Source organism: Malaya genurostris, chromosome 1 (genome assembly GCF_030247185.1).
Source record: "Malaya genurostris strain Urasoe2022 chromosome 1, Malgen_1.1, whole genome shotgun sequence".
NCBI classification, from domain to species: Eukaryota; Metazoa; Arthropoda; class Insecta; order Diptera; family Culicidae; genus Malaya; species Malaya genurostris.
The window spans coordinates 7794750-7811598 of NC_080570.1; the positions used below are offsets into that span (position 1 = coordinate 7794750).

At 37.7% G+C, this 16849-nt stretch overlaps 1 protein-coding gene across 9 annotated transcripts in view; it reads left to right on the forward strand.

The window, feature by feature from the left end:
* Positions 1–16849, forward strand: part of LOC131431200 (cubilin) — a 229885-nt gene that overhangs the window by 184562 nt on the left and 28474 nt on the right. For 8 of the 9 annotated variants that reach the window (XR_009229658.1, XM_058596789.1, XM_058596829.1 and 5 more), the window contains 4 exons: positions 5671–5848; positions 7453–7479; positions 15084–15295; positions 15678–15885. Coding sequence is in view for 8 of the 9 variants with exons in the window: in XM_058596789.1 (XP_058452772.1) it covers positions 5671–5848; positions 7453–7479; positions 15084–15295; positions 15678–15885 (625 nt within the window). In the remaining variant the exon portion in view is untranslated. The remainder of the gene's footprint in view (positions 1–5670; positions 5849–7452; positions 7480–15083; positions 15296–15677; positions 15886–16849) is intronic. The other variant, XM_058596806.1, reaches the window with a different exon arrangement.

The following is a 16849-nucleotide window of genomic DNA, read 5'->3' on the forward strand; positions in this document are numbered from 1 at the left end:
AATTTGAAATTAATATGTATATGAATGAATATATTGTACATTTGCTTATATACATGGAACAGCTACGGTCATACAGTTTCAGAATAACTACTACATAGAATGAAAAGTCCCGGGCCAAACAAAGAAAAAGTCGATTTCCACCGCAAAAACTTTTTTTTCGGTGTAATCTCCATCTAGAGCGATACACTTGACTTATCGGTTGTGATGCTCTTTAAAAAAATAGATTTATCAAGGCCTTCAAAATAGGCTTCCGTTTCTGTAATGACCTCAGCATTCAACGGAAATTTCTTCCAGTGGCGAAACCATTTCAGCTTTGGAAAAAAAATAGTCGCTGGGGGCCAGGTCTGGAGATTACGGGGGATGGTGGACCAATCCGTACCGCAAATCATTCAATTTCACCGTTGCTTTTATGTATGAATTTCCATAGCCTGATGAAAACTAGAACTCATCTGACACGATCAGACACAAGAAGAACTTGCAAAATCGCTCAGAGTATTAAAAGCGATGGAAATGATCCAAAAGGTAGGTAATTGGGTGCCGTATGAATTGAAGTCAAAGGAACGTTAAACGTCGCTTCTTTACGTGCGAACATCTGCTCCTTCGGCACAAAAGAAAAGGTTTTTTGAATCGAATTGTTAGTGTCGATGAAAAGTAGGCTAATGACGACAATCAAAAACGTCGGATAATATGTGGACACCCCAGCCATGTACCTTCATTGACGGCCGTTCGGAATATTCATGGTCTGAAGGTCATGTTCTGTATATGGAGGGTCTCTTTTTACGCGCGTGATACGTACCGCGTGAATTCGGCAATCCCCGTAACTTTGGAAATTCGTCCACATTTCAAATAATCGCAAAAAAAAATTTTTTAAAAATCGATTTTAGGACTAAATTTTTTTTTTAAATTGATAATTTTTTTTTTATGCCGAATGTCTTAGAAATCCATGAAACTTTAAGATATGGTGTACTCACAAAAACATTTTCCTGAAAAAAACGACATTGAGACGGCTGTCTTAGAATTGCATGAAACGTAAAGTCGCGTGAAAAAACCGCATAAATAAAACCGAGTAAAAAGACCGTAGTGTACTTACAATGAGAAGTCCTGCCTCAACCGCCGTGTATATCCCAAACATTGCTCCTATCGATTACTATTTGTCCCGGTCGATGCAACAAGGCCTGGCTGACCAGCACTTCTACACTTACGATGAAGTCAAAAAATGAATCGATTTGTAGATTTCCATAAAGCCAGCCGAATTTTTCAAAATGGGTATCCTTGAATTATCAGCAAAAAGGGAAAAAGTGGTGGCTACTTTGAATTTGTGAACATTTTTATTCAATAAATTTTTAAATTACGATAAAAAAGGTCATGAATTCATTTACAGTCAAAAATAGAATTGTAGATCTATCATTTAAAATGAACATGACAAAAAAGAGAATAAAAATGACGTCAAAAATTGAAAATGTTCATTCTTAAAAAATCACTAAAGGGGGGGAAACGAATTCTTCTGTCGATTTATTAGTTTTAGTTGATTTGACGTAAAGTCGCCATAACTAAGTTCAGTTTTTGCAATGACTGAGTGGAAATTTATATTGGAAAAGCCAAATGATTGAAAAACTTACAGAAAAGATGATTTATTGGAAAAAGATACACTAAGAGACACCATCACCTACCATTTCGCCACTCTGAATCTTGTTATAGACACTCTAAAACGCAGTCAGACATGGTAGAACGTACATCGAACATGATCTACATCCTGGTCGTCTCCAGACCGGTACCATAAACCCAAACATCTTCTCTGTTCATCAAACACTAGTCTTCTCGCTCTATACCTATTTTCCGCTCAAGCACTGAGTAGGAGAGTGTATTTATAATCGCTTGTCACCCAGTAGACGGCCAGGATGTAGACCATGTTCGATGTACGTTCTATTATGCCTAACCGTGTTATGCACGGAATGCATAAGAACGCAGGTTCGAGTCCTGTCTCTGAGCGTATCTTAATCTTTTCTGTAAGTAAGTTCTGTAAGTTTTTCATTAATTTGGCTCAGTCAGTCTTTTTAAAAACTGAATTCTTTTATGTCAAATGTCTTAGAAGTGCATGAAATATCGAGATCTAATGTTATCTAGAAAACAGTGTTGCATGAAACATCCAAATTTCAGAATAGAATAATTAATCCTTAATTGGCCGCGTACCGCATAACAAAATCACATAAAAACCGTATAAAATCGAAAATCGCATAGCTTTGAAAATTCGCATATAGACTTTTTTTTCGCAAGATGTCTTTTTAATTCATGAAAAATTGAGATCTGATGTCATCACCAGCTTGGAACTAAAGAGAGAAAAATTTTGAGATTTCCGAAATCGAAATTCATTTTTGATGCCAGGTATGTTACATCGGGACAAGAAGTAATTTTTTTAGATATCACCAGTACCTGATGTTTCGTGCATATCTAAGGCGAAGCAAGAAAATCACTTAAATTTAAAAATTCACATGACAACACCTTGGAAATTCTCATAAAAAACCGCATACAAGGAGAATTGGATGTACAACAAGTTTATTTTGAACTTATTCATGTCGATTCAAGTATGAATTTCTTTGAGTACATAATCAATTTTTTTCTACATTTGTTTTCGACTGCATATTGTCTATTTCCGTTTACTTATCATTTCGACTGTACATTTCCAAATCATTTATCACTAGTCCGCATTTTATATTGGTAACCTAATTTTTTTTACTAATATTTTGGTTTCATTTTGTTTTATTTTTTACACTATGTTCTATTTTCGACCGTCCTTTTTGCTGTCTAATTTTTGTTTTCATTTTTTCTTGTTTCCATTGTCCTTTATATTTCATTTGATTATGGATAATCTATTGCTTTTCCAGTATTTGAATTTCTCTCTTACCTACCTGCAGAAGACCTGTACATTTCATCAAAAATTTTAGCTTGCGTTTGTTTTCTATTTTGTATTATGAATTTTTCAAATTCAGTAGTCTGTTCTCGTATTTCCCCATTTTCATTTTCTATTCTTGATTTTCAATTTTATTTGTCTACTTTTCAAGTTTCTTTTACTTTGACTACCCTTCCATGACTCTTTCTATCATTATCATTTTTTCTTCTTATTTTACATTTTCTGTCATTTAGATCCTTTTTTTTGCAATTGTATTTTGCTTTTCTCATATAGAAAGATTATGCAATCACTGTGAAAACCATTTTTTTGAATCGAGGCTCGGAGAACCGAGTGTCATATACCATTCCACTCAGTTCGTCGAATACGCAAAATGTCTGTGTGAATGTATGTAACCAAAACATGCACTCGATTTTCTCGGGATTGACTGGACCGATTCTCACGAACTTAATATTCGAATGAAACGTCTTTTGCTCTCGTAGCCTGCTATTGATTTTTATCTGGATCGAACTTCCGGCTTGGAAGCAACGAGGTAAGAATTTGCAAAAAAGCTCGATTTTTTCCGAGACCAATTCAACCGATTTTCTTAAACTTAGATTCAAACGAAAGGCACAGTAGGCCCATTGCCTGCTATTCAATTCTATCCGGTTTCGGAGTAACGGGGTAAAATATACAGAAAATTTAAAAAGTGCACTCGATTTTCCTAGAGACCCCTCAATTAATTTTCACAAGCTTAGGTTCAAATGAAACGTCTTTCAATTCCCTCGAACCCTATTAAATTTGATCAAAATGCGACTCCGGTTCCGGAATTACAGGTTGATAAGTGTAAAAAATTAATTTCAAGAGCTTGTTCCTATACAAGGTACTCAAAAATTGAATAAAATACTTTCAACTAACCGTACAGTTTTCTTTAATTGGGCAGGTTTGTAGGTGTTTAGTTGATGACCAAATACATACATTGACCGGATCGTCGCTCCCGGTTTTGAGAGGACTGGAAATAATAAAATCATTTTCTCTGAACCGGAAATCATTCCAATTTCTCAGAATCTCAGGCTGGACCGATTTTCACAAAACTTCAATCCGCAGTTTAGTGTAGTTACTATTTCATGTTTTCTATTTTTTTCAGTACCAGGTATGCTGGTATGAAGTGAGCGTTATTATACAAATGTGTCGATAATGAACATTTGGTGTGAACGAGCCTTAATATTTTTTGTTTGTATGGTATGACTTCTGCCAAACATTTTTAATATACATCAATTGAAATCAAACAACATCATATTTTTTCGTCGTGTTTAAAATGTCCAATTTAGTATCAGAAAGTGAAGATTTATGGAAAGAATCATCCTGAAAAAGATGGATAATGATTTTGATGTGAAAAATGAGGAACGCTGAAGATTATGAAAAAATTAAAGACTTCCATTTACAAGCAATATTGTATTTAGATGATACTACTAAAAAAAGCGAATGGTAGCAATGTTACATGTCATCCAACAAATAATTTCTGACCGTTCAAAAGCTATGGAAGAACTCCAAAAGTGTGGAAAATGGGTGCCACATGAATTGAATGAAAGATAGATGTGGAACCGTAAAAGCACTTGTGAAATTTTTCTTCAAAGACACGGAAGTAGATCAGTTTTGCATCGATTTTTTACTGACGATGGAAAATGGATATAAAATCATCCGGAACAACCATCAATATCGACTGCAAAACCAGATCGATTCGGCAAGATGACAATACTCCGTGTTTGGTGGCCTCAGTTGTGATGTGCTATATGAGATTATAAAACCTGATGAAACTTTTGATATTTATCGCTACAGATCAATTTGAACCATGCATTGATCTGAAAACGACCAGAATGGGACAGAAAACACGGCAAAACCAGTTTAAGATATAATCAAAGTACTTGGCTGATAGAGCTGCTACCCATCCGCCGTATTCACAAGACTTGACCCTTTCCAACTATCATTTTGTTTTCATCGATGGGCCACGCATACGGCTGGGTAGCACTCCGAATTCCTACAATTAATTCGAAAATTGGGTGTCTCATTGATTTGCTTCGAAAGGCGAACATTTCTATTGGCCAGTACTTGGGATAATTTTTTGTTTCTCCATTTGAAATTAGTGTTCCATTTTAACAAAAGAAGCGCTCTCTTTATACCGGTATACCAATTTGCTTTTTCTAGTGATATATTCTTTTTTTCATATTACTTGTTTTTAGTATTTTTTATATTAGTTTTTGGATTTATGTTTTTCATTTTCTTCTTTATTTATTTTTAGTTTTTGTGTTTCCTACGTGCGAGTTTTTTAAAGATGTCTTTATAATTTTATCTTAGTTTCCGGATTTAATCATTAATCATCAACTTAAATAGAAACCGATATGGAAAAGCCAAGCTTTTTACTATGATGCAAAGCAACTGGATATAAAACCATTTTAAAGACAGAAGCTTTCCTTCATGATTCATGTCAGAAATAATGTTATCTAATTATCAAAACTACCTCGTCAACTGCTTTCTATGTGAGTGAAAACATATTCCGTCGGTGTCAACCGCAGTCAATAATCATTTTAGTTTGCTTTTTTATTGGTTTTGTTCGACGAAAAGTTGTTCATTAAAAATATATTTATGCTATATTTCTATTATGCCATTGATGTTTGTCGTTGTGAGTAATGTTCAGCAGAGAACCGGCTCCGTTTGCTTTTTTCGAGCTCTTAAAGACACAAATACAACGTTTTCTGAATGCTATTTTCGTTTTTCTCGTCCTGCAGAGTGTGACCAAACTTTCGTATCCCGGGCTGGCGGACCAGCGAACGGAACATTCAACGCACCACTGCTCACCAATCCGGCGAATCACTCGCGTCAGTGCCTGTACATCTTCCTAGCAGGTCCCGGCCAGCGGGTCGACGTCACTTTTACGTCGTTCAACCTAAGAGGATCACCACCGGAGTAAGTAGTTCGTCACCATCATGGTTTCATGTTTTATTATTTTTTATTTCATGTTTCGCGTTTGAATCAATGTCCGAGGGGTCCGTCACCTGCTCCACGGGTTCGACGGCAGATTGTTCGGTGTCGAATCAGTCACAATAATTGTACTGTACCTACACATTTCGTAAATCGTCACCGTGTTTGAACATGTATAACAATTTAAAAAAAAATAAACAACCCGTTGTCACTTTTACACTAGAAAGCTTATCTCGTTGCCGTACACGTTAAATAGATATTGTTGGAAGTTAAATGAAAATACCCCGCAAAAGCATTCAACACCCTCGCCTCGTCAATGTACTCACGTTTTTTTTATTTATCTTCTTTATGTATGTAAATCGTAATTTTACACTGAACAAAATAAATCTCCCGAGCAATGACAGAACGGAACTGTCAAACACATTTGATGTTGAATAAACCCTGCCCCAGTAATCGCAGTAGAAACCCACGAACAGCTTCAATATTAAACAATCAATGCAAAGCTAAATACACATTTGTTATTTTTTGTCGTTACGCGTCATCCGACACTCACACACACATACACACACATTCACGCACTCACACACTAACTCACCCACATGCACAACATCATCATCGTTTGAAGTCTCCAAGAATCAGCGACCTTCCGCGCAAAACTGAAAAACATTAAAAAGTGTACCCAAAACTACACTGAAAACAGTAACCGATTGAACACACAGAACCCTGAAATCACTGCCTCTTTCGATAATTAATTGACTTTTCGTTCTGTCTGGCAACGATTGAAACTTCGAACCGACCACAGTCGGCGGTGAATTTTCGGTTTGCATACGGTTACCAACGTTTGCCAATGACAACCACCATTGCCTGCCGCGGGGGTAAATTTGCACAGCGAATTGGACTGAATCGCGACGGACGTCGGTCGGTTTCGCAATTCTACTTGATGTCAACACAGAAAACTTAAATGAATTTCAAATTACGATAGAGTTTAGATGTTCGAGTTTGATTTTCTGTTTTGCTATCCAAGTAGCCATCGACAAATTTTCTTTCAACGAAGATTATACCGTTTTCGTTTTTTTGATCAGAGCAGCCCGAGAGGACCAAGAGTTTGCCCAAACAACTTTTGAGATGTTTGTTTTAGCAACCTGGGGTCGCTCTAGACTGAACTCCAATCGCGTAGTTTCGCTCTGAAAATTTTCTCGGGTCGCAGAGTCGCTCGCGTCTAGGTTCAAAAACGAAAACGGTATTAATAACAGCTGTGGAATGGTTTCGTTTGGAACTCATTGCCCTGAATCGAATTCACCGAAGTGTTAACCGAAACAGGTGGCCCGATCAATGTCGTCATAATTCCAAAAGTCCGTTCGGTAAATTTACCCCCATAATCAATGGTGGCTACCACAGCGACCACTGACCCAAGAAAATAACATAAAAGAATCCTTTTGCTCTAACCACGAATACCATGTGTTTCTTCTTCCTTCGATGCACCGTCATTCGTTTCGCAATCGTTTTGTGTATCACTCACCATGTACTCACCCATCGAAATCGTTTCCTTCACCACCACCACCACTGGCAAACAACGAACTTCACCACAGCGGAGCGGCAGTTGGTGAACTTCCAGCGTAAGTACCATCCATTTGCAGCAGCAACCGAACCAAAAAAAAAACGAAGAAAAACTTTTGCCAAAAAAAAACATTTTTCCCTATCTTTCACTTTTTCCGTAAGCAGTTTTTCCTTTAGAAACGAAAAAATCTTTTTCCACGATACTTCAACCTAACGCTCGCTCACTCACTCACTCTTAATGCCACGCACCTTCCATCAAATGCACGAAACTGGCACTAACACGTACACACACACATACACACCTGCGCACCTGCACCGATTGTCGTAGCCTACTATGCTTGAAGTCTTAAAAACACACCCTGTCAAAATGGACAAGCTTGAGCATGAAAGAAAATCACGAACGAGCCCCGCCACTGTCTTGGCTCGATTTTGTGGTTTTTTGATTTTAATTCTGCAGTGCTCCAGTGACGATGACAAAATTTGATTGTGCTGCTCTATTGTCTTTCCTTTGTTTCGATTGTTCTTTTGTTGCAGCTACTTTCCATTTAACTCCTCGTGTTTTGCTTGTGACTACCGTTTTTTTTTCTTTCTTTGTGCATGATTTGAATTTCTACTTTGAATTAGCAGCTTGTTGACGCATGAATTGAAATTTTGTTAAGATTTGTTTCTAAAACTCTAAAACTAGAAGGCTTGAGAAGTATGGGAAAAATATCTCAAGATAAACAAAATTAAAATATCGAATAGATTTCTCAAATGAGAGCTTTTCTGATTTTATTTGTTCCTTCACTTCTTCTTGGCGTTTCGTCTTCTTTTCTTCAATGCATATCAGTACACTGAAGTCTTTTTTATGCAAGTTTACGTACCGCATAAAAAAACTGCATAACTCTGAAAATTCGCATAAAAAAGTCGCATAAAAAAAAACGCATAAAAAAAGACCGCCCAAAAAAAGACCTTAGTGTACATAAAATTTCCGAAATCGAAATGTTGATTCCAAAAGAATTACATGAAGCGTCGAGATTAGTGTCATCCGTTTAAATATTTTTTAATCGACTTTCTGGTGCTAGAAAAATTTTGAGATTTCCAAAATCGAAGTTTTTTTTGATATTTCCAAGATCGAAATGTTGATGCCAAATATCTTAAAATTGCCTGAAACGTCATCTCGATTTTTTTCAAGTTCGACTCCGGAACTAGGACATTTTGAGATTTCCGAAATCGAATTTTTTTTTTTATTCCAAACGTCTTAGAACTACATGAAACGTCTAGGTTTTGTGTTAACCTGAAAAATATTTTTTTGAAAAATCTTGGTCTAGAAAATTTTGAGATTTCTGAAATCGATTTTTTTTGCTGAATGTCTAAGAACTGCATGAAAAGTGGGGATCTGGTGTCATCCCGAAAAAAAAATTCTTGAAAAAATTCGACTCGGGCTTTGCCCCAGAAAGTGTCGATTTTTTCAAAAAAAATGTTTGGTGATTTTTTATGTTCGAAAATTTGCAAACTTTGACTGCCGGGCGGCGGCACCCCTTACCCATGTTCGATTTAGCTCAAATTTTGCATACCGCTCAACGAAATTATAGATGACGCTAAAATATTGGCACCCTAATATACATACATACTAGAACTAAGCACCATGCGTTTCTTTCTAATAGAGCTTCAACGGAAACGATTGGTTGATTGTAATTTTTTTTTTGAGAAAAACCCACATTTTTTGGTCGTTTACATTAGAAAAAAATTGAAATTGAAAATTATTAAATTTTTACTAGAAAATCCAGAGTGATATCAATATCGGAAATGTGTGTGTTTTCATTTTTATGTTTAGAAATACATCTCCAACAAATTTGAAAAACAATACTTAAAACATCTGTGTTTTATTTTCAGTTTTTTTTTTTCGGTGAAGTGATTGCTTCGAATATCAAATAGAATGAAAATCAGCAGAACCACCCTAGCTCCGTCAATATGACAGTAAAAGGGTTAAAATTTTAGGAAAATTATCTCCAGTCCAAACTTTTTCAAATGTAGTATAACACTAGTAATTTGGGGGGGCTAATGTTACCTGCTTACCTCGCTTGCGCCTTTGCATAGGAAAGTTATATGATAAAAATCTTTCACTTTTCGTCTTCGACATTTCCGTGCGTAGCTACACAGTTTAAACTGTGACACGCACTAGGGTGTCGGAAAACGAGGCCTTATTTATTGCTTTCTAGTTAGAAAGCTACTGGAATATGTGAACATTCTGTTTCACATAATTTTCTAACGTCTTTTGTTTCTAAAAGCCAGGGAAAAATTGTTGTGGGGAAAAAATAAAATTTTCCGAAAAATATAATTTGGAATCTATCATCGATTTAACAAAAAAAAAAAACAAAACGGTTTCTAGACTTCACCATCAAAAAACCTGGACAAAAACAATTGTCACAAAACATCATTTACGCCCGGCGTAAATGCCCCCCTCACTCTATCGAATTTTTACCCGAACACGATGAAAAAACTATTTTATTTCTAAACCCGAGCCCGAGCTACTCTGATGAAGATGAAGGCACGCATTGCTTGATGAAGATTCGTGCCAAACCCAAGAAGAGCTTGCCGAATCGTTGGGAGTGAGTCAGCAAGCCATTTCAAAACGTCTCAAGGCTCTGGGCATGATTCAGAAAGAAGGAAACTGGGTGCCGTACGAGTTGAAACCGAGGGACATCGAGCGCCGTCTATTTGTATGAGAGCAACTGCTTCAAAGACAAAACCGTAAGAGGTTTTTACATCGTAACCGGTGATGAAAAGTGGGTTCGATACGATAATCCTAAACGCAAAAAATCATGGGGAAAGCCCGGGCATGCTACTTCGTCGAAGGCAAAACCGAATACTTACGGCGCCAAGGTTATAATTTGTATTTGGTGGGATCAGCTCGGTGTGATTTACTACGAGTCCTAAAACCGGGTGAAACCATCACAGGAGATCGCTACCGAACGCAAATGATGCGCCTTAGTCGCGCGCTAAAAGAAAATCGGCCACAATATTAAGAGCGACATGACAAAGTCATCCTCCAACACGACAATGCTCGGCCTCACGTCGCAAAAGTGGTCAAAAAGTACCTGGAAACGCTGAAATGGGATGTCTTGCCCCACCCGTTGTATTCCGCAGATGTCGCCCCTTCTGACTTCCACCGTTCGATGGCACACGGCCTGGCAGATCAACATTTTCAATCCTTCGAAGAGTTGGAAAAATGGATTGCTTCATGGATAGCGTCAAAAGAGGACTCCTTTTTTCGAGCCGGGATCCGAAAATTGCCGGAAAGATGGGAGAAAGTTGTCGCTAACGACGGACAATACTTTGAATAATACATCTGTAGAAACGGCGGAATCAAAGTTGTACACCTGATAAATGTTGGATTTGTTCTCGAGTAGAAATACTCAAAACCAGACCATCTCAGGTGTCCACTATTTCGCGTACTCGAAACCCGATCGAATTCGACGAGTGAGGGTCGGGTTCGGGTTCAAAATTTTTTTTCGGGTACGGGTGACGATTTTTTCGTTTTAAACGAGTACGGATGGGAAAATTATTCTGACAGACTCCAGGTACAGATTTTGAAGGTTCAGGTACAGACAAAACATTTTTTTTTTCGATTTCGGGTGCGGGTAAATATTTCGGGTGCGGGTAAATATTCTTATTTTTTATCGGGTAAGTGTCGGGTTCGAGTTTGAAAGAAATTATTTTCTCGGGCTCGGGTCGGCTATGGGTAAATGATTATTTTTTTACGATCGGGAACGGGTCGGGTTCTGGTTTTGGAATTTGCTTAACCGATCATCCCTAGTGCCCACGTCATTCCGGTTATGACTCTTGCATTACCCAGTCATTATTTTTCAGTAAAGTAGGATTATATGTTTATCAAATCATAGATTTTCACCAAAAAATCATAGATTTTCACCGTGAAGATGATTCACAGAAGTACAGTAAGCAGTAGAACAGTGAACTAATGAAATTTTTCACACGGGTATCGATGCAAGAATGATTTAATTTTCAGGGTATATTATTATGAGCAGGACTCTTTTTCATGGGGTTCCCTCGTGATATGGGTCAATTATACGAATTGCGAGCGCCAGGGTCAACGAACCCAGAAAAACGGACCAGTTGTGAAACAAAATCCGTCAAAAGGAGAGGAACTTATCTCCATGCATAAAAAGGAGAGGAACTTATCTCCATGCATAAAAAGGAGAGGAACTTATCTCCATGCACAAATCGCTTGCCAAGAAAAAAAAATCATGAACAGTTTTGGAACATTCCTTGCTCGGTTGTATTTGTGATAAAAAAAAATTGGGTTTAGTGACGAGTTAACACATGGATCAATAAGTCCCGAGACTAACAATGGAAACAACATTTTTTTTTGCAAATTTTTTTTTATTCATCAACATAATCACCTTTTAGGGTGATACAATGGTTCCAACGTTTTTCCAATTTATCAATACCATGTTTATAAAAAAAATTATCTTTCGCTTCAAAATAAGCTTCAGTTTCAGCGATGACCTCCTCATTTGAGCCAAATCTTTTTCCCTGGAGCATTTTTTTTAAAGATCAGCAAAGAGCCAGTAATCACTGGGGGCTAAATCTGGCGAGTATGGGGGGGTGGGGAAGCAGATCAAAGCCCAATTCGTTCAATTTCGCCATTGTTTTCATCGACTTGTGGCAGGGTGCATTGCAGCAATCGCGGCACCCACTTGGAAAAAAACCTTTTTCATGCTCAATTTTTCATGAAGGATAGTAAATACACTTCCATATGATATCTGTGTCATCTCAGCGATCTCACGGAGCTTCACTTTACGATCTTTCATTATAATTTATGTCACTTCACTCACATTTTCCGGTGTAACGGCTTCCACTAGTCTACCCGAGCGTTCCACGTCATTTGTGTCGGTACGACCACGTTTAAACTCGGCGAACCACCGACAAATCGTTGCTTTTGATGGACAAGAGTCCGGATAACATTTTTCAATCCATTGTTTCGCTTGTACGGTGTTTTTACCCATTAAAAAACAATGTTTTGTCAAAACACGAAACTCGTTTTTTTCCATTTTTTAAACAAACTACAAAACGACTTTACTCCAACCTCGATAACTCAGCTGTTTTTGGTCGGATCGACTTGAAATTTTGACCCGTTTCAAGCAAAGGTTAGTACTCTAGAAGGACGTGGTTACTGGTTTACTACGAGCGCCATCTCTGCTTTAGTCTCGGGACTTATTGATCCATGTGTTATTTCTCAGTCAGTAACACATCTGAATCAGTTGAAATTCTGAACCTTCTAATCTAGAGTTTATTGGCAAAAACAATATGGCTGAGATTTCCCGAATTACTTTACTATGACAAATCAATTCGTTGGTCTCGAGGCAAATAAACCTCTAGTTTGTCTGCCGAATACACATCAAAGAATTAATAAATATATTCGTAAACATGAGCAGAAATGAAATATAAAAAAAAATCAGACATTCTTTAAAACTTTTGTTACCCAAGAAAGAAGGTGTCAGTATTTAAAAAATACGAAAGTACACTCAAGTTTTTTTTATACGGCAGTACATCGCTTAAAAAGTTGCATAATTTTGAAAATTTGCATGGAAACAGCTTAAAGTTAAATTGTTGCCCGTTTTGGAACTTTTGTAATATCCGAAATCAAACATTTTTTATGCTAAATGTTTTAGAAATCCATTAAATGTCGATATCTGGTGTTATCCCAGAGTTTTTTTTTTTTTGAGATTATACTAGGTCTCGACGTTTTTTGAAAATTCGCCTCTAAAAGGTTGCATTAAATACATTCCTTTCTTTTTGTTCAACGAATTAAAATTGCCTGGTATCCTCCGAGGCACGCTTTAGATGAGATTTTTTGTGTTCCACATTTTTCGAGATATCTGTTTCCAATTGTGAACAGACTTTCCCGAAATTACGGTTATCGTAATGGCTGACATTTTCGACAGAATTTGGAGACAGGAGAGGAGCAATTTTCCTCCTCCCAGGCGGGACAGAAGCGGTTTTGTTGCTTCGGGTCGATTTCTAACCCCGCACATAACAGTCAAAAAGATTTTCTGGCCCGAAGAGGGAAATGACCTAAAGGTTAAAACCTTCATAATCGAAATGAAAAAAAGTTGCGTGGAAAGTTCCAAATAGCCAAATCACCGGCCTGAGAAGTACCCCCTCAGTTGTTCGACTGTGCGCTGACCGAAATCGGTATTGTTTCCCAATCAGGCACGCTTAATTCGAAACCACGCCCGTGAAGTTGCTTCATACGATAATTTCTTTGACTCTCAAGAATCCTAGTTTTTTGCAATTTTCAAAATTTGGCAATTCAATTGCCTCTAACAACATTTTGATTTATAAACATGTCAGATACTTCGTAGCGAATAAGGGCTTAGGGTATTGCCAAATCTTAGAAATCTATTTCATTGATGCAAAATATTGTTTAGATCTAAGACCTAAGTTTATGCTGATTGAAGTGAAATTTAAGTTCTCCACAATCTATCGAAATAACAGATTAAACCCCCTTTCAGCTGCAGTGCCTATTCGATGGAAGATAAAAATTTTAAATTGAGTAATATTTATGCTAGTATTTATGGACGCTCTATAAATTCAAACATTCCGTCCGGGTCTGAAGATTTTCAGGCATTTGCTTAGTCTTTACTTCAACCAAACAAACAACAAAAAAAAAAGAACAATAAATCAGCACCGTCATGGTTGCTTTGGTCCTGTCACTAATGAAGATAGGAAAAACAAAACAAAAAACTTTCACCGATGACCGCACCCCTACTTTGATTGGTGCCGTCGGTTGCTGCGGTTGTTCTCCACGACAGTTTTCGCCAGCATAAAAAAGACGACGATGGAACAGTCGTCCGGAGTGACGATTCATTAATCATCACACTTATCGTTATCGGTATATATGAGTTCATAAATGCTTAGGCTGTCACCGGCACCAGCAGCCGCGGTAATCGTAATCGTTCTTCAGTTTTTATAATGTCGTTTTCGCTTGATGCCAAACCTAACCCAGTTTACACTCTAACTGCTGTCAAACCGTTTGTTTGAAACCAGTTTCGAACCTAGTTTCAACGCTGTTGAACTGAAAATCGAGTCAGTTTCGAACCTGGTTTTAATATTAGGTTTGCTTAAACCCTCGTTGCTAAGGGCGAAATCAACACAGTTTCGTGAAAAGTGTTTGTTTGATGAAACTACCCTGGGTCAGTTTCAGTTTTCTCAAGCGAAAACGACATAAGCTACGATTTAAGTTGATTTACTGATAAACTGAAAGGCGATTGCGAGAATGAAAAAAAAACTTTCGTTTTGCTTCAATTAGATGTCGATGCTTTCCGCTTTACCTCCGGCATGTTGCGACTTACTTGTAGTTCATAGAAAAATCTCGGTTCAACTTTCGAAAAGTTTCTCATAATGACTTCTTCCTAGTAACAGAAAGGGTATGCCAAGAGTTGTAGACATCTTTTTTTCTCTAACTTTCCTTGATTTCGAAGTGACTTGCCGATTCCTAACTGAGCATGTTTTGTTTCATTTCCCTACTGTTCTGAAACTTTGCTAATGTTTTTCGACTGTTTTCGCCTACAACTACTGGCTCTGTCACTTCTTCAACTGATCCGGCAGCTTCTGATAGTCAAACGGATAAAGCTTAACTTCCCATTTTTTTCTGTAGCTGCGTCCACGAGTACATGGACGTGTACGCCGAAGTCCAGTCGTCCGATCCGGCCGAGCTGATCAACTCCCCGTTCGGCGGACGCTACTGTGGTCCTATACCGCCACGACGCCGCATTTCGTTGTACCGTGCTATTGCATTGTCATTTTATACGGATAAAAACTCGACAACGCCGGATATATTCGAGGGTCGATATGCCTTTATTAATGAATGTAAGTATCAGCCTTTTCGTTGTTTTGTGTTTTCTCGATAGAACTGGCAACTCTGCATCATTTGTCATCGCTATGTTTTGTTGCGTTTTTTGACTCAAAAAAACCTCACTTGCGGCCATTACACGAGTCATTAAAAATGTCATTACTAAAAAATAGTATCATTTTAATGAACGTGTAATGGTGCAGTAATGACGAGATTTCTATCAAATTTGAAATACATCATTACTTAGTCATCATTAAAAATGACAAAAATAATGCTCGTGTAAGGGCCGCTACTAATCATGACAATAAAACGAATCGCGTTTTGCAGTGCTGCCAGATGAACGGTAACAGAACTAGTTAAAACAATTTCTCATTTTTCATCCCCCTTTCTCTTTCGCAGCTGAATATGAGATTGGTCAGCCAGTGATTGGGTCGCCATGTTCCTATGTAATTAATTTTGCTCAGAAACGTACGGGTGCTATTATATCACCAACTTATCCAGGTGCCTATCCAAAAGATATGTCGTGCACATATCAGTTCATTGGAAAACCGAACCAGCGGGTACGGATCGAGTTCCGCGACTTTGACCTGTTCTTCGGGGGACCTCAGTAAGTATTCACGTATAATTTAGAAGCATAAAAACAAGAATTAGTATGCCATCCTGTTCCAGAGCGTTTTTGCCGAAAATATTATAGTGTTTGAAAGTTCCTCAAGTACATATCAAGAATTTGTTTCACTTATTATTTCATAACTGTTTGATTGAAATTCATCGTTGTTACGATAAAATATTGGTCAACTTCAACCTGACACATTTTTATCCATTGTACATTAAAAAACTTGTAGCATAAAGTCTACTGTTCAATTTTGACATTTACTCTTGGGTAGTGAAAATGGCATCGAAGCAAGAGTAACAACGGGTCAAAATTTTGCTCGCACATCGCGAAAATCCTGATTACCCGCACACTAACTAAATTGACGAAATTGTCGAATGCATTCAATTCAACTGTCATCAGCCTAATGAATGTGTTCGGAGAATATTTGTTGACAACCATATAGACCAGTGTTTCAGGGAAAATCGAAATCGGAATAGCCGGAGGGCCGCAGAAACTTCGAAAAGAGTGATCGACTGTTTCAAGTCGAACCCGAACCTCTCCGTCTGAGACATCGCAAGCCAGATGGAAGAGCTCGTCACCAACCGTACATCGACCCGGACTGTCGTGACATAGAAAAAAGTAGTGACTCCTGATCGTGACGATAAACTGCAAAACAAATCGGATAGCCGAAGCTATTTAGGAATTTTTTGGTCAAACCATAAAGTTTAAAGTCGAGTCACAGAGAGTCATTTAATTGGTAGTAGTTCGCTCGGAAACCATTTTGTTGGAAGCATTTTCGCCGAAAGGTTTTTTATTTTTTTTCACTTAAAGCCAATTCGTTTGATCCCGATTTACAAGAAATCATTCCATTGGAAGCCGTTTGTTTCTGCCGAAACGAACGAAAGCCATTTCGCCAAAAAACCGCTTCGCCCAAAAAAACTGTTTTGCTGGATGTAATTGTGTTGAAAGCTGTTTCGCC